General features: G+C 41.3%; 1 protein-coding gene across 1 annotated transcript in view; it reads right to left on the bottom strand.

Annotated features, from left to right (window-relative positions):
• Positions 1–25,989, bottom strand: part of NUP93 (nucleoporin 93) — a 77,125-nt gene extending 51,136 nt beyond the window's left edge. The window contains exons 1-3 of the mRNA XM_059857191.1: positions 25,931–25,989; positions 20,277–20,490; positions 19,319–19,436 (exon numbers count right to left, since the gene is read on the bottom strand). Of these exons, the coding sequence (XP_059713174.1) occupies positions 19,319–19,436; positions 20,277–20,455 (297 nt within the window). The 5' untranslated portion in view covers positions 20,456–20,490; positions 25,931–25,989. The remainder of the gene's footprint in view (positions 1–19,318; positions 19,437–20,276; positions 20,491–25,930) is intronic.
• Positions 25,990–26,327: the final 338 nt, after the last annotated feature.

The raw sequence follows: 26,327 nt of genomic DNA, 5'->3' as shown, positions 1-26,327 counted from the left end.
AAAACTTGAAAGTTTTTTTCCATCATCTTTGTATGTTTTGGAGAAACGGCGAACAATAGCGACGGCCACTTCTGCACAGAAGTGTCAGATCTGGCAGACCATTGAAACAGAGGGATGGAGAAAGTCAGATCACCGGAGAAATAAACACAAGCCCAAGATATGCCATGGCAGATAAAAAGTCAGTTTTAACGCAAATACCAGCACAAGCTTCATCTTGGTAATTATACCACTCACACTGGTATTTGCTCAGAGATGGAACAATTTCAACAACTTCCCAGTGAGAGAAAAACTTTTTTTTTTTTTTTGCAAAATTATCATAATAATTTCTTTTAAAGTGGTGGACTCCTAACAAGAAAAACCTTACCTTACAAAACTTTATTATTTAATGGAAAGCTGAAATGACAGGAAAAGGACTCTATCAAATCCTGACTATAAGTGAGAGAGATCAAGTAACACTCAATACAGTAGCCAGAGGGCAAACTCTTGGCTCCTCACCTTTTGTCAAGTATTTCCCCATATCCTTGGAAGTGCAGAAAGCTGTTCTGGTCTCCCTTAATTTCCAGTACTTCTAGCCACAGTGAAGTATTTACTATTTCTGTAATTACTGGTTTTCAGCAGGCTGTAACAAACAGCAAAACTACCTGACAGAACCAGATAGCTAAAAATGTCATTTTCCACCAAAAGTGAGGCCATTCCACCACTCAAGCCCACAGATATATATATATATATATAAACCAAAACAAGCTTAATCTTCTCTGGTTTGTGAAGGTTTGTGTTTTATGAAAGGGAGAGATGGCTCCTGAAGGATCCCTGGTTACCTGTGCCACAACAATTAGAAAGGCTTGGGTAAAGAAAGGCTTCTGGCTCACTACAGTGGCAAGCGATTTCACAGCAATTAAAGGTTTCACCCCATCTACCTTATCAATACATGAAAGTCACCCCAATTATCAGGACAGCTGCTTTCTACAGGATTATTCATGTGCAACAGCAATAGCATCAGGCCTTCCACACCCATCTGTCCAAAACCTGATGTGGTCTTTTCTAGAAGCTGGACAACTGGCCATCAGCAGCATGAGCCTGAGACTCGAGCAGAAGGGATTAAGAGCAACATGGACCATTAAACCACACTGGGAAGCATCCCAGGAACTGAGCACAGAGATTACAGATAGCGCTGCAGGGAAGACAGGGCATGCCCCTCCTCACATCTGGAGAAGCATTACACAGCAACCACAGCCGACATATTTTTATGAGCAGTGCTACTAACATGCAACACACTTGTGAAGCTATACAAAAAAACTTTCCCCTAGAAAAAACAGTAACTAGTTTAAAAATGAATAAATTAGAGCATCCTTTAATGTCTGTTAGTGGCTCAGCAAATGTTGGGCATGTCGAAGATCAAAGGGGAACAATACCAAGAGGCACAAACCTCAGAACCTTAGGATTTCTGTCAGCCTCCCTCTGTCTTCTTTTCAGTGTCTCCTGCTTCAGAGGTTCAATTCAGTATGTGAAGTTTAACAAAAACAAAACAAGGAAACTCACAACTTGCCTATTTATCTTTTTTTTTTAATCCAAACTACATTAGTACTTTTAGACAAATTATATTATAAATGTAGAATTTCAATATTCTGGCACCAAGCCACATTTTAATGGGCATTCAAACACTAACTAAGGAAATGGCTGTGCATTAAGCCTATCAATAAGTCAACAATCAATATTTCAGTACTGCAGTAACAATACAATGCACCCTTTATAACTGCCACTGGCCTCATCCCTCTTTGTCAAGCTCAGCTCCCGATAAAAAAGAGAGTCATGAAGCAAGAAATTAAGCACATACTATTTCACAGTCATTATCATTTATCTTAAAGTCTAGACCTAACTGGTCCTCTGAACTGTATAGATTTTTGTTTTTTAAAACTGTGTTCTGACAGGGCAGAAGAGTCAGGAATAAAAAGGACAGAAGTTCAGACACCAAATCAAGCAGGTCAACAGGTAAGAGCAGTAAAACAAAGAAACCACAAACAGAAAAGTCCCAAGCAACTGCAAATTAGGAGCTGGTTCCGACTTATCTCCAAAAAGCATCTCAGTCAAAAGAAAATGAAAAAAAATCCCATCAAAGCATACTAACATTTGTGTTTTAATCCAATTCATAGATTTTAATTGCCTGCACAACATCAGCCCTGCATAATCCCTCGACGTATCCATCCTATCAGTTTGATCAAATGAAGCCAAAGGCAGCCTCTGCAGAGCCTGAGTTTTGGACACTCTCTGGAAAGTGTGACCATCAGCCCATACTGCTCTGCAATAGAACAAATGCTTTAAAATTTTAGTTAACTCTGGCTTCCCAGTCAGCACCATGGCCATAATGCTGAGACACCACTGTATTTCTTGACAGTGGAAAAAACCCACAGTTTTTGGTTGCTTGGAGCAGCTGTCTATGTCTGCAGAAAGGTTCAGGGTATGCTTTGCAGGAAGAAACGGTGGCACACATTGATCCAATCCTGTGAAATGCGAATGTAAAAACAGGAGGACAAAACCAATCCAATTGATCATTTTTATCTCCACAGCCTAGTAAGCTCAGTACTGAAATGGAACTTCATCATGGAATGGCTAAGCCAGCCTAATAGTTTATGTAAACAAGCCAACTGAATTCTCCATTTTCTTCTCCGAGTCCGCAAATACACAGAGGGAAACAGAGAATGATTGTTTCAGAAATCCCTCCACACATCCCTTACGTTTATTTGCTAAACCCATCTTGCATCCCTGGGGTTTCAGCTATAAACAAGCAGAGAGCATGGTTGGGAATTTGGAAAGACTTTTTGCTGATATTTTGAAGTCGGGATATCTGCATCTTGAGGTTGAGCTCTGCAGAAGCAGCCAAGGCTGCAAGCCTAGCAGGCAAGGAGCAGAATCCCCAAGTCCTTACAGACCATGGAGCAGTTGCCAGTGCACAGTCCAAGCTCAGGAGCAGGGCGTGTGCCCAGCAATAGCCTAGGCCACCTCTGACTATTATTAGGTTTTGCTAGTTCAGCTCACTCTCTCTACATCAGGCACATCCTAAATAATCCATCTCAGGTGAGTCACCACACGACTAAATACTGCTGCATAAAATGATTATGTTAGGTAGCAGGCAGTAGCTATATTGACCAAAGTTTTAGCCTACAACTCTAAACTGTCAGCTTAAAGGGTTTTTGCATGGCCACAATTCCAGCTCACAGCAGCAACTAAAAGCAGTCTTTTCACAATTTCAGTGCAGAGAAGCTGAAGATCTCCAGACCAGAGTGGTGACAGCCACTGCTGCTGTCTTAATGACAAAAGAGTGGTTTCAGCAGACCTGCCAGTGGGCAGGTGTTTGTAGCACAGCTTCAGTTTCTTGTGGGCAGAGGAGCTCTGCTGAGTCTGTACCACAGAGGCAGCCAAGGACTGTGCTGTTTAGCACTGCCAAACTAGAAAACTACTGATGGAAAGGAACAACCTTATTTTTTCACAAGGTCTGGTGGTATCTGAGGGAGCAGAAGTTGGAGGCCAGTTAAATGTTGCCCAATATTGATCAGGATTGTGAACAATAAAGAAGTCTGAGAAAACAGCAAAAAGGAAAAGATCCACATAAGCTTCCACTACAGAATCTCACAATCTTGTGAGAGTCAGTGGTAAATGCAACTTTTAAGTCTCAGCTGAAGAAACTGATGCATAGGAAGGCATTTCTTGGACTCAAAGTCAAGTACAAAAATCATTACTAAAATTGGATCAAAATCCAGCTTTCCCAATTTCCTGCAATGAAAAGCAGCTGCCACAGAAGGCCATTTTCTAAGCAAATATATGCATCAGGGGGTGCCAGTCAGGCAAGGATCCAAAAATTCAAGGGTCAGGTGCTATTCAATATTTGAATCAGTACAATAAAACACTGCATAAATATTTAAACTGGCACTCTTGCTCCAAAATACTCTTGGAATGTATTTCAGCCACTTGCTTTCAAAGTTTATAACTGACATTCTCTTCTTTCTTCTGTCCTGTGGAACCTCTGAAAAAAACCCCATTCCCTGTTCATCCCCAACACATCTGACAGCAGTTTGCTGGTTTGATTTGCATGTGCTACTTTCAGTCAGCAAGTACAAATAGATCAATCTCAAGTGCTGAAATCCTATATCATTGGCTCTTTATGAGCTTTTGTTCTAAATCCACCCTCCATTTCCCTGAAAAACCCAAATGAAAAACCAAAACCTGAGACTCCAGAACAGTCTCCATTTTTACATCTCACTTATAACCTCTGTCTTCAAAAGCTAACTGCTAGGGCTGCATTTCAGTTTGTTCCCACATAGTGTGCTATAAAACAATGTAAGATGCAATTTGTCATTAGACACAAACTATGGAGGTCATACATTTGTTAGGTCTCAGTACAGATCAAGAAGTCAAAGGCCAAGGACAAAGGCATTTTGATATTCCACATTCCTCCCAATTGTTTTAGCCAGTCATTAATATAAGTTATGATCTTGTAGGGCAACATTTCCCTACTGCCAGTCAGTATCTGTGCTGCCCAACCCAACCCCTACTTTTAAACTGTGTGACATTCAATGAGCTGAACTTGCTGTAACTGGAGGTAGAAGCCCAGTACATGTGCACTGCCAATAAACCACCTGGCTGCATCCTCTAACAATTCAATACACTGAACTGCAGCTCTGCTGGAGATTCCCACCCTGACATCTCCACAGTTACACTCAATATTGATTTGCATGAATCTGCTCCTATCTCAGCCTTCATCTCCCTGTGCTTCTATGTCCTAGGCCTGTCAATGTACCTAAGCTTTGAAATAGCTGACATTTCTCTTGAAAATTAAGTTTAAAAGCATTTTGAAAGATGATTCAGTGACGCATCCTAAGAATCACTAAGGTTTTTTTTGTAATAAACACATTAACTACTGGCCAGAAATTTGACATTGCACCTGACACCTGCAGAGTTTTGCTTCTACTACTGGTAGCAACAGCTTCTTCAGCAGATGCTTCTAGTAGCACCTAGGCAAGTTGCTCAGAGATTAATAGCAAAAACAAACAAATAGAAATCCAGACCCAAACCATACTCAAAAACCAAGGGACAAAAGACAGCTCTTTCAGTTTTGTTGGACTATCAGAAGTAACAATTAACCAATGCTTTGGTATTAATGCAAAAGGAAGCTCTGATGATCCTACAGGGAAGATTATTCTGATGGAATGTACCATAGAATATCAAAACACTCTGAATTCATACAAACACTTCAAAAGGTAGTGCTATACTTAAAATATTTACACTCACGATGGCTCTGGAAGAGTCCAAAGGAATTAGCTGTGAGACTGTCAGCCTGAATAAGCAAGATTTGGTTGTGAAACTGTGCCTATCAATAAACTAACTCACTGCACTGATTTCACAAACAGTATCAGAAAGGTCAGTACTTCAGCCCTTCAGACCTGGCACTTGGCAGGGCCAGCAGCCTTACAAAAGCAGCATTGCTGTGTGACCATGTGGAGGTCTCTGGCTGAGGAATAGGTTGCCTCCCATGGTGCTGATATGGTGTCACTCCTGATTTGCTCTGGAAGCTGCAAGTTCATTTTTTAAAAAGATAATTAGTCAATACTACACAGAAAGACAAATGATCCAGGGCTATAACTGTAGCAAAGGGTTGTTTCAAGATGTAAAAAACTTGAGTAAAATAAATCAATAAGCTCAGGCGTTGCTAAAACTCTGAGGCCCCGCCTACCCACTCTCTGTGCACAAATTCACATATTTAACAGAACTCCTTAGCTTCTCAAGTGCATGGACTACCCATCCAGCTTACAAAAACAAGTTTCAACACTGAAAAATTAACCATGAAAGACACAAAAAGACCTTTTCTTCAGTTGCATGTGGTAGAGACTATTTCACTGCATATGTTTTCCATAAAGCAGAGAGATAGAGGATACTGGTCATGATAGTTTTCAATTTATCACTCTGGAACCTCAGTTAGGAAAAAGATGAGATCAGCAAGCCATTGCCTTTGACACTGGAAAGAGCCTCACTAATGGGAAGGCACAGCCTGCAGCAGCATTGACAACCAGATTGTAACTCCTGCACCAGGCGCAGTGCAGCAGCAAGTCCAGCAAAAGCCATTTGCATTTTAAGCTGTGGTCATCCTTCTCCTCCTTCAGCATCTGACCTTCCAGTTTCAAAGTTCCCATGTTTTGTCTGGATGACCATAACCATCCAGCACATTTGCCACAAGACAAACACTGGTTTGCAAATGCCCAGTAAAGGGCATGTTCCTTCCTGTGGATGACACCAACCAGGGTGCTGAAGGCAAAAGGATCCACCTCGAGGATCTGCATAAAATCAAATGATTTAGAAACTCCTTCAAGATGAACTTTCTCTGGATCCACAGGGGCACTTCCCACATGCAACATGTTCTGCTGAGCTGTCTCTGCAACATGAGTCTTTGAATTGTGCTTCCCACCTTCCTCTCTGAATATGTGGTTTCAAGCAACATTTGTTGCCAGGATGCATTGCTAATACATAATATATTGGCTGGAAATTAGTATTTCATCTCAGAGAGAGAAAATGTTACAGCAGCTTCTTCAGAGGCAATGCATGCTGAAGAGTTTGAGAAAGAAATTTTTTAAGACAAACAGCAAACTTACAACCAAGAGAAGGCAGATCTACTGGAGACAAAAAACTAAATTCTGCCCTTTAAGACAAACTGCAGATTCAACCCCCTGCAGGAAGGAGATCTGTTCTGCTATTCTGCTGCAGAAGAATGTTATCTCTCAAAGTCTAGCTTTGGGTATTTATTATAGAAATAATTTCTGACTGATGAGCAAGACTTGCTTCTCTTTTCCAGGTGATGCTTTGCAAAAGCCATTCAATTTCTGGCATTCCTGGGAATACATGGACTCATATGTAATGTTTCCTCCCCAAATCCAGCATCCCTAAATATCAGCAAGAACTATCCAGCCTTCAAAAACAAGCCCCACACTCTTTTCTCACAGAGGACTGCCCTGCTGACTGGAGGACCCAGCATACAACAGGAGGCAGGAAGGCCTGCAGATTCCCAGCTGCCTTCTGACAGCTTTCAAGAGACACAGTGTTAACACCCCTTACATCCTGGAAAGATTTCCCTGGGAGAAAATGTCAAAACAAGGCAAAAGCAAATAGAGTAAACCAGAGGAAATAAGGAAAAAGGAAGAGAAAGCTAACAATTCTGCTATAGTGACTAACAGGGATATAACTGAGTGACAAGTCACCATCAACTCTCAGCCAAAGATTTCACACTATTATTTGAAGGGAATCCTTTCCAGCTCAGCTTCCCCCTGCTCCAGCAACAAGCCAAAGGAGGTGTCCACCTTGAGTGCTTATTTTCATAATTCATTTAAAAAAAAAAACTCAAAAAACAAACCCAAAAATTTTCCTCGGATAAGGAAAAAAATAAACCAAAAAAACAAGAGGACATTAGAAAAGGTAGAGAATAAGGCATCTAAGAGTATGATGCAACAGACAAACAACAAAACATTCAGCATAACTTTAGCTAATTATGCACAGCAATGTCATATACTTTACCTTTCCAGGAAATATGAAGCCAAAACATTAACCTCAAGTAAAACAGCAAAACAAAAATAAGAGAAGTGATATTGATTCACTGTATCTGTTGAGTAATCAATATTCTTACCATTAGCAATGAGCTGCAAATTTTCTGGATTAGCCATTTTTAACCTTGGAAAAATTAAATCAAGATAGAGGGGGACAAAGAAATATACCAGGGTTAGATCTGTGAGAAACAAATGAAAAACCAGAGTACTGAGTTCAAATGTGTAATTCCCCAGCGAGATGGATCTCTGCATCCAGCTTCCAGCATTTAGCTTTCACTACAAGTTAAAGATGGTCACAGTCTCATTTAGTCTAAACAATGGCAAGTCTTCTGACTACTACTTTAGCACTTATTTCACATTCATTAAAACCTTCAGGATTTTGTATCTACTTAACAGAGAGAGTAAAAGGATTTAAATATGCCATTTTCTGCTACAAGCCTTGGGGCAGGAAAGAAATAATGAATGTTTCAGAGTTACTGTATGGTAACCATAGCAGGCAAAATCAATTACTGCTCAGAGGATCTGGAGATAACACACAGGTTTTATCATCTATTTGAAACACGCTGTTTTTTTTGGTTTTTTTCCTTCTGCATTTCCTCCCCCATTCTCTTCAGAAATGTCTTTTCTCAAACATTAGAATCTGGCCCAAAGAATCCTACTCACTTGTGTTTAGAGGTAAGGATTTGTCATGATATTGTACATTATTCCCCCCTATGCACTCCCATTTATCTGACATTAATAGCAAATTCTTCACAGATTACTACTTCACACCTAGTTTGGCTGTACCAAACATCATTATCAGAAAAACCAAACAAACTGGTGTTATCAACAACACTGTGTCAGCTGGACAGACACCCTCAAAAGAGAAACTGCAGGACACACTCAGGGAATTGCCAGAAGCACATGACATGGTCTGGGAACACTTTTGGGATGAGTAACATTAAAAAAAGGAACCAAGTAAGAGCTGGTACTTTAAGTGAAGTGTTCTAGAAAGGGCAGATCTTGAAATCCAGTTGGTACAGGTCTGAACAAAAGGAAACAATGTCTATGTAAAGGATGCCAAGCTCAAAACCAATAAAAGGAAATAAATTTTAACATAATCTGTAATTGGATTGAGGAGTTTACTGCCACAGGAAGATGGCAAGGCCAAAGCCATAATGGGATTAAGAAGTGACTCAGTTCATGTATCGATATTGACAGTACCTAGAGCTGAGTTTAACACTGAAATTGTGGAAAGAAATATTACTCCTTGTGCTTCAGGATAACCAGTCTCTAACCACTATGGAATAAGGTGAAGCCTAAAAAAGCAAGTTGATATCCCCTTTGTCCATGTTTCTCCTCTGAGTTATCTGGTGCTGAACAGAAGCATGTAAAGGCAACCAAACAGATGTGTCCCAAATGCAATCTAAGAAATCAACCATGACAACTTGACTATCAGCTGATCCCATATCCCTGAATCAAGCCTAGGACAGCCAACTGAAATATTCAAAAAGTTTAATAAAGGTTTAATAAAGCTGCTGAAACTGAAACTAAGCACTGAGGTGTTTACTACTACCTTTCTTCATTCATCAGCCTTTGAACAGCACTTGTCTGACACTGGCAAATCCTCCCTTTGTTCCCTCAAAAACACCACACCTGACAAAACCTCTCTCCCCCTTCCCCCTCGATCCTACAGAAGACACTGAAGAGAATAATCTAGAAATTTATGCTCAAAAAGTATAGTCCACAGAGACTTCCAATGCAGTCACACCACCTAGCAACATATTTCATTCCTCTATTAAGTTATTTAAAAACTAAATCTCTCCAACCTTCTCAAGCCATTTTTACCAAGCAACAATCAAGCATGCTGTTCCAATTAATTTAAAAGATGCTCTGTTAGCTGTGGCTCAGAATGCTGCATAAGCATTTTGGTACTTCTACGGAGTACCATGCATCTTGCATGCTTACTGAGATCCAAATAATGGAATTGGATAGAAAATTTCCAACTCATCTCCCTAAGCTTCTTTCAGTAATTTCCACACGCATGAAAAACCAATGAGACATCTCACAGTAACTGCTTTTTGTTTGAGCAGTTTAATATTTTAGCTCAAAGTAAACAAATAACTCTTTTGCACCCAAAATAGTGTCAAAGCAGAGACTTGAGTAAAGTGCTGGGAGGAGGTAATACATGAATTCAGAGCAGAAAAGCAAAGAGAACGAACACAACTGGAGTAAGAAAGAAAAAAAAAAGAGTGGAAGAAAGATGAGAAATAAAGGATAGGAAAGAAAACAGGGGACAGTGAGAAAAGAACTTTTGTCAAAAATCTAAATAAGCTAGACAAATGCATGTATCCTTAGTTCTACCTCAATAGGCTGCAACTTTCTTTCAGGAACATATCTTGGCAGGAATAAGAACTTCAATTTGACCTCAAGAAGAAAAGTTAAAAAACATCCCTGCACACAACCCAAACATTTCTTCCACAAACTGCCAAATTTTCAGACTGTAGTTTTGTATGGGGAAGCTTAAGTACATCCACAGTTTGATGCCCAGTCACTGATAAACAGTTGTCACACTTCTTAGTTAGTGACTGTTTTAAACCAAAGCTTGATAATGCCTAGGATTAAGATTTTGGCTGTGGAGTCAAACTGACTAATTACAACAGGGGAGAGGAGGGCATGCCCAACAATATACCTGTGGCCTTTCACAGACTGCCAAATTACACAAATGGTTCAGTAATAAACCCCACTGGAATTCATCAGTCCAGTAACACTTTCAAGAGGCTTGAGTAAATGAGGGGAGTTTGGGAGGAGGGGAGGGAGTTAAGAGCTGCAGCAGCTGCCGCTTTTCCTAATAAATTTGATGAACTGCCTCACTGGAAACAGAATGTCCAGGGTTTTATGCTGTTTGTGACCACAGAGTTCAGCAAGAGAGTCTGGCCCACTCACAATACAGATTTCCCCTGTGGAAGAATGATTTGCTCACAGCACCATGAGGGATTAATGAGAAAAATGGTCAAGACAATGCTCATGTAATAAAGACTAGCAAAAAAAGCCCACAGAAACAATAGTTCAGGAGAAAGTTAACAGCTTCATCTCTCTTATAGATCAGCTCCAAGCCCCTCTTGTCTCATTTCAGACAAGTTTGCTCAAGATCAAAATTCTTTCCTTCCTACTGCACTTGGGACTTCTGAAAAAGAGGAGAAAGAAACTGAAGTGTTAAAAATCCATATTGATTTAAATAGGTAAATGGTAATTTTTCAATTCCACACCTATGGCTTAACTCCATTAACCCACTGCAATGCTGGGACTTAAAGCTCCTGCCATGAGTGAGAAGTCCCCTCAACAACACCTCTGTATGGCTGTGAACAGGGCTTCCCAAAGCTAAGAGCTTCCATTTCCAGTTTCCACAGAGGCACTAGAAGGTCATACCAAGGTCCACTGAGAAAACTGGATTGCTTTAAAAATAAATATGTAAAAAATAATTACTCCCCCCTCCAAATTATGGTCTTATACTGCTACTATACAAAATGCTGTTCAAATATTTGAAATCTTTTTTATCTTCTTGTTAATTTTTGACAACTTTTTTTTTCCCTTAAATGCAACATAGATGAACCAGGTTCACTTCTGTGTATAATCAGTTCCACTTTGAAATTCCAGCACAGCCCTGCAAATCTTTCATTTCAGAGCTATAATAAAGGTACTGGAAAACTCCAAATCCTCTCCTATAAGGTCTATGCATCATTTGTAATGATTTTTGAAAAGTTACAAAACAAAACAGGAGTTATGCTTTGAAAAACCTACATCTGAGCCTCAAATAAATAAATAAAACCATTTTTTAATCCAAATAAGTGCTCCATCTCATGATTAGAGGAAGGGGCAAATTGCCAGGTTGCATCTCAGCATTGCTTCTTCTCACCAATCTGTATAAACAGAATTGAAACCATTCTACTAAATTTTTCCTGCACCATGAAAACACCAATTCCAACAGTTCATTTGCACATGCTGAGCACACACAGCCTAGGTCAGTAGCCAATACAAGCCCTCAGCAAGCACTAAATTAATGGGACAGCATGACACTAAGAGGTATCACACTGCCAGAAATTACATCCTCCTGGTCAGATGCAACACAGATCCTGGAAGCCATTAATGATCCCACAGTACTTGCAATAGTAACATTGCTACAAGCAGGGTGTTGGTGAAATTCTGCCTCAGATCCTCACACCCAGGTTTGCTCCTGAGTTCCAGCTATGAAAGGATCCAGCACTGCTACCAAGAAAAGTGGAGATGTCTACACCTCAGCACAGGAGAGGCTGCATTTTGGATATGTGATGTCCAAACTGTCTTTATATACTGTATTTGCTCCTTCACAGGAATACAAGTTAACATTCAATTAGAAATTGGAAGCATTTTCAAACAAGAGCAGAGCTACATGGCAAAAGAAGAAAAACAGGGGAGGGGGAATGAAGTCAAGCATTATGACTCAAAATCTATTATGTTTAAAGATGTTTGAAGTATCTGTTAAAAATCATTTATTAAAAGTTTACAGTTGGCCCGATCTGAGATGCAAAGAACGTATCTGGATTAAACAGACAGGAAATGTGAAATGTGCCAGGACATAACAGAATTTAAATAGATCAATAAATACAGCTACTAGAAGCAGTTCCCATTTTTTTCCATCTCATGACCTTGCATTAGCATAAAGTTCTGAAATATCTTTTCTACCCTCTTATTTACCCACAATGAAAGAGAAAGGCAGATCATGTATCTTCTCTCCCTGTTCCCAAACCCTTAAGGTTAGGAATCCATCATCAGAATCATGATGAACTGGAAGACGACCACGAAACTGCTCCAATTAGCATGCAACCAAGCAAATCAACAAAATTTAAAATAATTCACTATCAGAATATTTACTGAATGACTGTAATTTGGCCAGCTAATGAAACACCTGAGTATTCTACTATTCTATTGAAGGCACCATGGTTTGGGTTTTTTGGGGATGTGCATATTTAATTTTAAGGTTAATAAGCCCAGGGTCATTTAAAACTGCACTAAACCATGCCACTAAAGCAGTAATGAAAACTAGAGAAAATTGCTGCTTAAATGTAAATTACAAACATGAGGGAGAAAGTGACCAGCAATAAAAAAAAAAAAAATTCCCAATGTTTTGGGCTCTTTCTTTCCTCCTTTTTTTTCCCTATAGTGTTATTCACTCACCTACCTAATGCCAAAACGAAGGGGGTGTTTTGGTTTTGTTGGGTTTTATTCCTTTTAACTTAAAGCCAAAACAGACCCCAAACCCCCATGCTGGCTATAAAATAGAGAAGCCTGAACTCTTAAATCCTAGTCACATCCCAGCCTACACACAGCTTGGTACTTCCCAGGGCATTCTTTAATCAGCACAGGCCTTGGGAGGCTCTGGGCCAGCCTGTCCCTTCAGAGGGGCCCTGGAAGGCTGTCAGTGTCAGGGAAGTGGCAGACAGGCCACTGATCCCCTGGCTGATTTGCCAGGCCTGTGAGCTGCCCAAGCCATGTCAGCCAGCAGCGAGCACAGGCAGGCTGCATTTACGTAAAATTGTTACACATTACTTAGAAGAAGGAGACATCAAACACAGCAGAGATGAGCTGAGGAAGTTTCTGTAATTTGTATTTCCAAGGTCCACATTCCTTGGTTCCATTTGCTGCATGTCAAAATACTCATTCATTCCCCACCACTGCTTTCTTCAATTGTGTGCAAACTGCCTCTGGCTACATTTAATTACCAGGATATTTATATTCTTGATTTACACACCTAAATGTGTACATTAAGGCTAAAATCCTGAATGCAATCAGTGAGACAACCTAGGCAAAGAAGACAGCAGGGTTTCATACCAGCATGAACTAGTAAAGGGAGGACTAAAAAATTACTTCTAAGAACCTCTGAAGAGAGGCATTTTTGGAGCCAAATACTTTTATAGTTTTTGAGGAATTCCCAACTATCATGAGAAATGGTATTTTTCATTTGGACTGCAGCAATACAAAGAAACTAACAGTGAATGACCAACCCTAAAAAAAACCAAGGTCAAAGGTTGTCCTCTTGCATTCACCACCATGGCTCTGCAATGGTTAAAAGGTCCACACAGCTGTGCTGGCATCATTGATTAGGGAGAACAAGGAAGCGACAGAAAAATGAAGCCACCTTAATTTCAAGCTCCATTAGAACTGAAGGACTTGGGGGCGGGGGGAGAAATCAATGTCTGGCAAATGAGAAAGGACAAAATCTGCAAAAGGAAAAATGCATTTTCAAGCTAAGCTAATGCAAACAATGGATGGTGAACAGCACTTGAGGTTGGCCCTTTAAGGTTGTGTCAGCATTTCCATTTATAAACTCTGATTTTAGTTACACTCTAGTAGATTACCACAGGCTTTGGTATTATTCTAGCAGATACCACAAAGTATATCACAAATGGTAACATAAAATAGCAATAAAAGCTCAATTGTTGAGCTACTGCACCCTTGCAGTACCTGATGTCAGAGTAAGAATTTTTAAATTACGAGTAATACACATACATACACACAAACAGAACACACAGGGCTGGGGAGAGCATTCTGGGACCCAGATTCTATCAACACTAAAGTAGAAGTTAAAGCTACCTTTGATACGAAACCTATTTACAGTACTTTGAAAAGCTTCAAAATACCCCAGATACATAATTTCACTCTGTCTCTCATGCCACTCAGAGGGATTTCAGTCTAACCCTCTGCCCTCATTTAGATAAAAGCTCTTATTTCTGTATCTGGGCCTCCAGAGAGCTACTCAGTCAATACTCTGAATATCCACACTCAGAAATTAAGACCAAACCCTAGTACGCAACCTTTCATTTCAGTTGTGCCTAGGTCAGGAGGCCAAGGTGAAACTTGTACAAATGAGATCACTCAACAGAATTTTCAGTGTAATGGAGCTAGGCCTTCACCTCAAACTTTCTAAGCAGATAAGCAATTCATGCTAGGAGAGCTTGTGTCTCCTTCTAGCATTCATTTCACAAATCTGCACAGAGCTGGACTGAGCCAGAAAAATGAGAGCAAAACCATTTTTTAAATTACCACCATGACTCTGGGCTTTTATTTTTCAAACCAAGTATATAGGGGTCCAAATCTAGTATCAGGCCCAGTGACATGTTCAAAATTAAAAGCCCACAGTAAAGCATAACATACACGGTAAAAGACAAATTATCTTAGCAGGAATAAATCAGGCCTTGATCTAGCAACTCCTACCTGGCACCCCAAAAATCAGTTTGAAAGAGCAGCACTGAATCTCTCTCTGACCTCCACACATAAACCAAACAAAACAAGTGCAGGGGCCAGGTCCCACCTCACACCTTTACAATAGCAGAGCCTCCCCACAGTTTTGGAATGATTCCTCCTCTGGCTGCCATTACTGCAACCTGAGAGAGGATCTGCTATGACAGTGCTCATTAGATGAGGACATCATAGTTTGCATCTTTGGAAGAGTGAAGAAACACCTTTTCTGAGCAGAATGGCAATGTTATGTTTATATTCCCATAACCCATCTTTGGAATACAGATTTGCATGATCCAGCCTTACCTGGGATTTTTAAAAGCCAAAAAGAAACAAACAAAAAGACCCAAGCACATAAATACCTGCTAAATATGAGATCAACAAACACTTGACTAATACATTCAGTTTTGAAAAGATTTTGCCAAAATAGGGCATTTTGACAATTTAGAAAAATTTTCATCTTTAAAAACTCCTGCTATAAGAATTATTGTAAAATGGATTTACTGTGAGAAGTGCTTGTTGTTCTGCATGCAATTTAATAACATAAACTTCGAAACGAGAGAGGAAAAATACAAATTCTTATAATTTAATGGCAAGCCTAGAATCTTTTACATAATCTTCCCGGCCTACTGCTCTAGTGGGAGACATTTCCTGGACTCACAACCCTTTTATGTGCAAGCAATCTACATTTTACAACTGCTAAATAATTCAGATAATTAATTGAGCTGCAATTTGGTGCACTTTTTAGTCAGCACTATGGAGTACCACTTAAAGAAGCTCTGTACAGAAAGTCCCTCCTGCTTGTTAACCCAAGCTGAGACTTCTATTAAGGTGAATCCCTAGATTCTCTTAGCACTTTGTGAATGTCTTGCACCAGCATCCTGGGACTTCATGCCCTAGGATGCTCCCCTCTGATTTTTCTTGCTGTTTTACTCTCTCCATAAGAAATAGGGTATTTCCTGGCATTCTCCTTCTGCAGTGCTGATTGCCATCATTTGAGAGATTGGATTCTAGCATATCTCTCTGTGCTGGCCTCCCACAGGCTGCTAGAACAGACTGCAATGGAAGAAGGGACAGAGACAATAAATAAATGCTTTAGGTAAAAATGCAGGGAAGGCTCAAGCAAACTGCCAGAGAAATCTCTAGATGCAAAGGAGTGAGTGACATGGGAACACATAGCAGAAAGTCTAAAGAGTATTTTCATGCTGTAAGAGCTTTGCTAGAATTTAAAAGCCAGCAGAACCCTAAAATTCATACAGTAAAGATTTAATTATATTTGTAGCCTGCACACAACTGCAACAGTCAGCAAAGGCTATGCATTAGGTCTGTGCCTCTGGCACAAGTGCCCATATCCACCACCCTCTCCTGTGCAGTGGTGCACAGAGCTGCACCAATGCAGCCCCACCACCTCTTCAGAGGGAAGAGGGCACAGACCTCCAGTCTCAGGTGCTTACACCCAAAAAATCTCTTTGGCAAATGATGCTAAGTAATGATGTAAAGTATTTATGAACTGATACAGGCTCAAACTGAAGATTAAGGGACAGATATGAGGAACCACACAGACAGGAATAACTGAAGTGTTAAAGAATCTACAAAAGACAAGTTTCAGATGGGATTTCAGGTTAAATAAACTTACTGCAATCTACACAGGGTTGTGGGTCTGTGTTAAGCATCAGGAAAAGACAGGTCTGAGGAATGACGGTTGAGCCTACAACACTGATGATAAAGTGTCGACCAAGTTGATTATGAATATGTGAAGAAGTTTTTGCTGGTTAAAAAAAGTAATGATAATGCCAGAAGGCACAGGCTGAGGGCTTGATGCAGAACAGAACAGGCCTTCCTAATTCACAGAATTAAAGTTTACCAGTACACCTGTGTAAACACTGAATAACAGCAGAGGAACAGTGAATTCTGTAAAGAAATAAAGCAGACCCCTCCCTTGTATCACTCTGGACATGCCTACCAGATACAATGGGAACAGCTTATGGAGCAAGAATTCTACACAGTGCACAGGGATGGCTTCATCTGTCCCAACACATCTGAAGAAGACTTAAGAAACTGTCTAGGAACAAGGATGAGAAATCCCAACAATCATCAGGAGGGATAAGAAAAACTAACAAAGAAAAAGAAACTTTTGTAGCACATCTTCATCTAAAGTGTCAAATAATTTTAAGACCTTCTTGATTAACAGAGGTAATTAGAGGACCATCAGCAGTGTCTAACACAAAGGTCCTCTTACATAACTAACAAAAACTTAATAAAAACTGTTCTAAAAGAGTTGATGACTACAAACCAGAACCTACAAATAGGTACAGAGACTTGTCCCTATTCTAAGTAAGTAACTTTCAGGTACAGATCATAGCCAGACAGCTTGAGACGTGACTGCAAATATCCTCAGAGCAGAGGATGATGTCCTGCAAGACATAAAATCCATGCACCTATTAACTGCAAAAACAAGCAGGGACAAAACATTTAAAACTGACACTCGGCTCATGTGCCTCCAAGATGATCTGGAGTCCCTTGCCATCCTTCCCCTTGCAAATCACTTTCAGCTAATTGACTATGAATGTTTTCTGCACATGGCCTGCAAAAAAAAAAAAAAAAAAAAAAAAGAAAAAGTAAGACTCAAAGCACACAAGTATTAGGCTTCAGAGATGAGTTGCTGAAGTGATCAGTGATTAAATCACTAGTGCACTAGTGTTAATCATGATTCAACACAGCAAACATGGAACTTTGATTTAAATGATTGATTTTAATCATGTTTCTCATTTGTACTTTTTAGCTGTTTTCCTGAAGAAAGCACTGAATTGCATTGGCTGATTTGGCCATCCAAACATAATGATTTGCAGTTAATCACTGGTTTCATGTTAAATTTCGAGCTTTTCCTGAACAAGAGGATACATTCAAATATTGACAAGGGCAACTAAAAAAAGGTACTAGAGGTAAGAAAACATACCAAGATCACTACCAGAATATACCAGAATCATCATTTCAAATAAAGTCTTGAGATCTGGTATAATTAGGAAAGGACACCATCAATAATATAAAATATGATTATTATGCAATCATATCCATTTTCTCATGTGCCACAAATCTCAGCTCCAAAGAGTCAAGTGCTCTACTGCTTCTGGGCTTGAGAATCTGCAAGAAAATTCTTCTTACAACAGAACGGAAAAACTGTAGAAATCAAAGAATTAACAGCAGTAGTAAAAAGAAAAAAAAAAGACAAAAAGGAAAAACAAAAAAGAGGCAAGAGTTGTTGAAAAAAATCTAGACAGAATGAGGTCAAGAAAGACATGTACCAAGTTTAACATCACCAATTAGAAAGACAACAACATCAGAAATTGGGGCAAAGGGATAAAATGAGAAAAGACAAAGTGAACAATGCCAGTGGTTTAGAGCTCTCACTCTATGATCAAGCAACATATAAAGTCTCCAGAGAGTACTAATCTTTAGTGAAAGAAAGGCCTTAGAAAACTGGGGTTAAATAAGTCTGCCTGAAGACAGGAGACTACAGGGCTCCTAACACCAGCATGAGATTCAGCTAAGGGCCCTGCACCCAAAATGGATGGCACCAAATGCAAAACTAAAAGACACATTAGATAAAATGGGGTAATTTCACCTGCCTCACTTCACCTTCTGAAGTTAAGTAGTTTAGCATACTACTTCTGCAAAAAAAGAAAGAAGAGCTTACAACTCTTCTGACCCTCATAAGTGAGCCATCTGCCAGAAAGGAGAGAAAAGATGAGGTTCAAAATGATTAACCAGTAATTCAGACTGTTACCTTCAATGCAACCCACAACACCAATTCCACTACCAGCTCTTAACTGAGTAAGTAAGGTTTCATCATGAAGATATTCTACAAGGGCAGGCAATGATCAGAAAGCAAAATTAGATGGGTCACAATGATTTGTAAGACACCTAGAGAAAATTTACAGGGAATTTTACAAGATAAAATCATCTGGTAAAGCATTTGAACCACAGCAAATTTAGTCTATCACCAAAACAAGGCTATGACATCTGTGATACAGTGAAAGAAAAAAGCTATACTCACCTCTTTTGACTGTTAACTTAAATGCCCCCTATTCCAACACATCAAAATTGCCTCAAAAGTGGTGCCACGTGTTTTTCCAATCAGACATAAAAAAGGTTTCAAAACTATGAGAGTATCCCTGCACAATTCAGGCTTGCAAGGCCAACAGAGACAGGTCCTCAAAGGGAGTATGTACCTAGTTCCTCTTGACTTCAGCAAGAATTTGGAACTTAAAATACTTCTGTTATCTTGGTACTTAATGCTGCTTCTCATGGCTAGCTCAAACATCTTTCAGCATTGAAAGCAGCATCTCTCCTCTATACTTCCTCTAGCCAGTGATTAAACAGAAAGCAAGATGATCTCCACAGAAGCCTTAGAACAGCTCTGCACCTCAAAACAGGAATGGCAGTGGCAAGGGCAGTGTAATTCACATGTCAAATTTCCCTACCTGGATGTCAGTATCCTTCACAGGTTCAAGAGGCTCAAATGTAGTGGCTGCACTTAGACTCTCAAGTCTCTGAGAAATGTGGGATATATCAAGCCCTCTAGACCCAAGAAGGACCGATCTATAAGGAAGAAATTGCAGAGATATGAAATTAGTATTGAGCAGACAAAACTCTAAACCCAGACTCATTGCCAATATTTAGGTCACGTACAGACAGTGCCACATACAGACAGTGCTCCTAGACATGTTACAAAAACTGCACAGAACCAAATCTGAACAGCCCTACGTGTCTATGTAAACACCTCAGCCCTGCTGAAGTGTTTCTGCTGTTCCACTGCAGTGCTGCACAGATGCCAAGTCCTTCCAAACAGAAAAAAACGTACACTGTGTTGGTAAACATCAGCAGCAGCCAGAACATGGTACTGCACTTTTTGGCTTTAGCATCCAAAATCAAGAACAGTAGCCCGTCAGATAAACCCTTCAACTATGTTGTTTTTTGGAAGCATGAAAAAAGTAGGAAGAAGAAAAAGGGAACACAAGCTTTGCAGTCATTCTGTTGTCATCTTATTGCAGAAGTTCCATGCTGTTGTCTCCTTATCACAAAAGTTTCATACCTTCTTGGTGTTTTCTCATGAACTGCTCCCCTGAGCACTGACTCTTTCTCCTTCACAAAGCAGCCAACTGACTCCAGTTCCCTTCTCAACCAGCCAACCCACTCTTTTATAGCACTCTTCTCACTGCTTACAGCTATGGCCTGTTAAAGTCAGGCCTGTTCCTAATCTTTGATAACTGGCCCAGCTGCAACTCCTTAGGGCTAAGATTACTTTCTATACTATCTTTATTTTCTTATATTCTACATCATTCTGTTTCTCCCAGCAGGACTCCCCCCACGCTGGACACCAAACCCGTGAGCAGCCTCCACCCCCGTGCAGAGTGCCCAGGGCCAGCGCTCCGTACTTACGCCTTGACGTCGGCGGTCTCCTGCGAGGTGCGGGTCAGGGTGCGGGAGCGCAGGCGCTCCCCGGCCTGCTGGATCTCCTGCAGGTTCCGTTCCACGTGCGGCAGCTCCGAGATCCCCTCCGTCTCGGCTGCCAGCTGCTCTGCCTGCTGCAGCAGCTCTCCAAAGCCGTCTGTGTCCATCTCTGCTGCAGGTTTTGCTCGAGACACACAGAAACCTTCAGGGGAAAAGGGAAAATTCTTGCTCAGCTATAAACAGATTCTACACTTGTGGGGTCACAGACCAGCAAGAGCAGGTCTTCTCGAACAGGATATACTGTCTATCCTCCCCAGGCATTAAACATCAAGGAAGGAAATCTTTTCAAGTGGTCTCAGAGAGCTTTCCCTTGCAAGGCTACAGTCTATGGACCTGTCAGAACTGGGATGCAGATGTCATATCGCAGTTCATATTTTGCCTTAAAACAAAGAAGGGTGAAAGCAGAGAAGCCCCTGTGAAGAATTTGGGGTTAATTTAGCTATAAACTACTTGCATACACACATGAATAGATTGCTTGGAGCGCTGAACTCCGTGATCCTTATGGGTTCCTTCCCATTCTATGATTCTACATTCTGATCTATGATGAAGAAAGATGCATACATGTGCAATTATAGGAATATATGTGGGCTGAAAACACACATAAACATGAAGTTAAATTAGCAGCGAAACAGTTGAGCTATAGATGCACATAGACAGCCATAACTAGCTGGCTGTTAAAATGTGTTGTTCCATATGTCATTAACCCTCAGCCAAAAGAAATAAGTTCATGTTCTTCCAGTTTAGAAGAGCTGTGTCTAAATTCAATGCCTGCAGGAAGTTTTACCTGTGTGAGAATTTCTTGCATTGACTCAGTGACAGAATACTTAAAGAAGTTAAAGCACAAGCAAGGGCTGTAACAGAAAATGCATTAAACGCATCATGCAGTTCCAAATTCAGAATGAAGCCTGTTATTTTTACAGAAAGGACAAAAGCATACATGCTTTGGATCACTATGGAAAAAGACATGTAGCTGCAATGGTGTCCACATTAACAAAATATGAAACCCAAAACCTCAATTTCACACACTAAATCATGGTTTGCAGCTAAACCAGCTACAAGCAATAAGCATCAGGCACCTCTGTAAAGCCACAGAAGATCACAGAAATCTGTGGTGCTGAATGGTGCCACAGAGAAGGAAATCTTCAATACAGTCCCTCTCTCATAGCTTTTGCACCCAAACCCAGAGGGCCTGGGATGAAATAAAAGAAACCAGATGTCAAGTATTAACTCCAACTGTTTATCATTTATTCAAAAATAAAATCAGTGAAGACTATCTGGTTCAAGGAAGCCCCCTAAGAAGAAAACAGGAATTTTTACAAATCAACAATAGCCTGCAATTCAAGTATTTCTATGTACTCCTCAACCATACCAAAGCAACTTTACAATAGAATCTGAACATTCCTTACGGTCTCAGTCTCACCACCATTCCCAAGTACTACTACCAGCAGCAGTAGCAGCACTTTCCTCTGTCTGGACAAATGATTTAAAAGCTCTGCATGATGATTCATTCAGACATATGCAGTTTGAGAGAGAAATCTTCCTGCTTGGGTGCCAGGACAAACCCTAACAGCAGCATCCAGGAATGGAGAATTTCACAAGCACTCCCCACACACTTCAGGAAAGCTGGGGGAGGGAAAGATTGTATTTGCAATGACTTGTTAATCAGGTGAGATAGCAGAGACCAGATCTGTATGAACACATCAGTGTGCCACCAAGATGGAGTGGAACAGGGAGGAGGAGGGTGGAAATAAGCAGTTTCATGCCCTGCAATGCAGTACAGAACATCTTCCCAGTGTTTACTTGCAATAACTCAGATGCTCCCCTGCCAGGAACAGCCTGTGTTGGCAGACACTGACCAGAACAGCCACACTCCTGCACATTCAAAGACTGATGAGATCCTCCAGGAGCAGTGACTGTGAGAACAACACAGACATCAGCTCGATTTGATCCAATCTGGTTCACTTCCTCTTTTCATTACCAAGATAAAAAGCTGGGAGTGTAAGAAGCACCAACTTCTCAGACTGCTGAAACCAAAAGCATGAAAAATCAGTGCTACAGAACTGCACCCAAACCTGCACTTTTTACCTGCACACACCCTGTTAATACCCTGTTAAGGTCTGTCACATAAGTTTGCCTGTGTAGGACAACTGCAGCAACTCTGTGAGACGGAACCCAATTCAGCGAATATGGAATAAACTGATTATTTTGGAGCAAGTTAAATTATTATAACCAAGCACTGGAAGCAACATCTCAAACTCAAGAGAGTCAACACTAAACAGCTTTTTCTAAGTGACAGAATTCAAACATTTAGACTGAATATTCATATATTCATAACAGCACAAAAAACTTTGTCTCCACCCTGACAGAATTTACTGCATTCAAGAGTCTGCAGACTGACTCTTGATGCTGCTGTGCAAGATGGAAACTGCTTCCACAGCAACGAGCACAGTGAGGGCAGATTTTCATGTCTGGCTGGGGAAGGAGCAACAACCAACACCTAAGAGAAAGGAAATGCTTCAGAAATTATATTAACTTCAGTGAAACCAGACCGACCTTGGGCTAAAAGCCAGGACTGAAAAAGCTCTTCTGTAAAACAACTTTGATGACTTATCAATAGAAGTTGCTGCATTAGACCACGATTCCATTAAACCCCAGTTTAATTTCCCCAACATTTAAAACCACACATAAGCACTATATATTGTACAAACTAAGTTTGAACCACAAAGAAAACAGAAAAGATGACAGGTTTCTTAAGTATATTCAGACTGATTGTAGTTGATAATTTCTTACCTAAAAACTCTTCAAAAGCACTACAATGCTAGCTTAGGAAGAAAACTGTAGCTATTCTACTCCAAATACAGTCACGATGAACATTTTACTGTACTTGATTCAGAAATACACAAAGCTGAAATACTCCAATGCATGTGCAAGTATCTGCTGTACTTCCCACTTTGAAAGGGTTTGTGTCAACTAACCAATTAACTTTGAGAAACAGTAAAAAAACTGACATTTTTCCAGTGCTCTGGGAAAAAGAAAGGAAGAAGATGTCACAGGAGAAGGAAAGCCTCACCTACTACATTCAGAGTAGCTGATGAAGCAAGAACTCCACAAGTTGCAGAAAGATTCTCCAAAACAGGAAAGAAAAAGGAAGAAATCCAGTGTTGGTTTCTCAAAGAGGCTCCCACCTCAAAGTGCTCAAGAGACCCAGTCTGAATGAGTCAGGATCAGCTTCTTGTGGAAAGAAAACACAAGAGCACAAGTAGTAAGAGCAAGCCAGCAATACTCTACTTCCTACAGCCAAGATCTGAGTAAAAAGTGCTTTTTTTGACAGGCTCCAAGCCTGGGCTGCTACAGAGAGTGGAGCAGCTTCTGTCTACTGAGCTAAACATGAATAAGTAAAAGGTCCATTTTGCAGGCCTGGGGAATTCTGTCTGAGCAGCAGCAATAATACCCAGCTCCCACATGGCACATGGCATAAGCAGACATCCAGACATTTCAGAGAACAAGTCAGCAACATAGTCTCAGTGTTACAGACAGGGGAAGTGATTGAGAAACACAGAGATGATAATCAAAGAGCAGGTGGACAATTGTACAACCCAAATATCTGCTGCACACTTTCAGCACACCATCCCCTTGTCCCTAAAATACAATAATGTTTATCAAACCTAACAGGGAAAGCTTCCACACCCTAACTACACTAAACCCAGATAAAATCACAAGAGGCCACCTTAAAAATACCTAAAAGCTTCAGGCTATATTTGGTACCCCATCTGGTACAACAGCCTGTTCCCCCTGCAACAAAAGGCAGATGCAGGAAAATCCTGAATAGATCACACAACAACCTTTGAAATAATACTATTATTTCTTCTACCACTGATCCATTAATGCTCCTCTGCCTCCTATAGAAAGGCTTTCAGTCCTGCATATTTTCTTCTTCATCTCATTTGTAGGTAGATGGGCAAGAGTCCAATCTTCTTATAGTCCCAGAGAGCCCTTACAGTAGGCATGTTGAACAAAAAATTTTTTTTTCAAAGTTTTACAGGCAGTAACATTGGGTTACTTGCACTTGCACTGTAAGAAAGGACAATGAAGGGCACACAACACTTTTCTACACTCTTCTTTATTTAAAGTGGACCTGAAGAGTAGGCATTTGAAGTGATTTCTACCAAAACACACTAGCACACATTTGTCAACACTTCCTTTTATCTGCTATAAATTCCTCATAATGGTCTCAAGTCCCCACAGCTCTGAATTAACTGACTCAGCTGGCAGTTTTGCCATATTACCATGTTCCCTCTTTTCCAAACACTTAGCCTTTATTTTAAGCACTCAACTGAGCAGGGAAATAACTTGTACAGGGTGGCAAACTGACCCTCATTAGATAGAGCATTTGGTTCAATATTTTAAGTTCCTTACATAAAAACTCATATCCTCCCCCTCCATTGATTTTCCTGTCACAGGTGCACCATAGAAACTTTATGGATTTAGAGGACAGAATCACATACATTCTTCCAAGCAATTTTAAGCTTTTTCTATTTTTAAGTTTTCCCAAGGAGTAGGAAAACTTTTTAAGACACAACATAAGTGAACTAGCACTAAAGCACACAGGAACTGGTGTTCCTGTCTCACTATCATCTTAGCTCTCCATGTCATAACTACTGTCCCCAGAGCAGCATGACCAAAATGCAGGAGAAGAGAAGCAGCCCTTCTTTGCACCTCGACTTTAATTCCAGCTCTTCCACTCACTGTTCATAAATTCTTCCAGCAACTGAAGGGATCCTACAGCAAAACCAGAGTGGGACTTTTTTGTCAGAACTCTAGTGATAGAACAAGGAGTAACAGATAAACATTGAAAGAGGGGAAATTTAGGAAGACATTCTTTACTGCGAGGGTGGTGAGGCACTGGCACACGTTGCCCTGGGAGGCTGTGACTGTCCCATCCCTGCCAGTGTTCATCATGCCAGGCTGGATAATGCCTTGAGCAACCAGGTCTAGCAGAAGGAATCCCTGCCCACGGTAGAAGGAGTGGAACTAGATAAGCTTTGAAGTCCCTTCCAATCCCTTAACATTCTATGAATTCCTAGGAACCAACCAGCAAACCTACGCACAGAACTCGAAACAGACACCAAGCCACCACACACATACACAAACCCGTTTTCCGGAAACCTTCCCAGACAACCAACTTCTGCTTCCTGAAGCACCAACACTGCACTTCGGGTAAACACTAAACTCCCCTTGTGCAGCCGGGCTCGGCGCTGCCGAGCAGCACAAAAACCCGCTGGGAAGAACACACTCCTCCTGGCGCACCCTCAGCCGGCCCCGCTGCCTCAGCGCGGGTAATTGACAGCGGCAGCTTCGGGGAGCCCCGGCAGGGCCCACGAGGAGGCCCGGAGCGCTCCCAGCCAGCCTCCCGCCGCAGCGGCCTGCACGGGCCACAGAGGAAGCCATGGGCGCGGGACAGCTGCCGGGAGCTCCGGATAAGGGGGGAAGCAGGCAGCGAGCACCGGAGGCACGGAAGAAGCGGGGAATAGAGGCGGAAGGACGCCGAACCCCGACCCGCCCGCACGGCGCCTTCACCTCACCTGCGCTCCGCGCCGCCCGCCGCGCCCGCCGTGCCCGCACCGCGCACCCCCATTGGCTGCCCTCTCGCCCTTTTCCGCGCTCCCATTGGCCGAGCCGCCGTGCGTCCCTGCTTCCCGTGCTTCTATTGGCCCAGCCGCCGCGTTCCGCAGCGCGCCGGTTCCCGCCCCCTCGCGAGAACAACTTTATTGAGGCGCTCGGAGGGAAGCACGGACCTAATGGGGGGGGGGGGGGGGGGGGGGGCGGCTGCCTCCGGAGACCGCGGGTTCGAGACTGCGTCCCGCCTCCTCGCGCTGAAATCAGCGAAATAAGCGCTATACAGACGGAAACAACGTGCATGGGGTTGTTCCTCTCTATTCTCCCTCTCCCTTCTTAGTAAGCGCTGACTCTTGCCGGCAA

Source organism: Haemorhous mexicanus, chromosome 12, assembly GCF_027477595.1.
Source record: "Haemorhous mexicanus isolate bHaeMex1 chromosome 12, bHaeMex1.pri, whole genome shotgun sequence".
Classification (NCBI taxonomy): domain Eukaryota; kingdom Metazoa; phylum Chordata; class Aves; order Passeriformes; family Fringillidae; genus Haemorhous; species Haemorhous mexicanus.
This window is presented reverse-complemented; position numbering and strand designations above follow the sequence as displayed.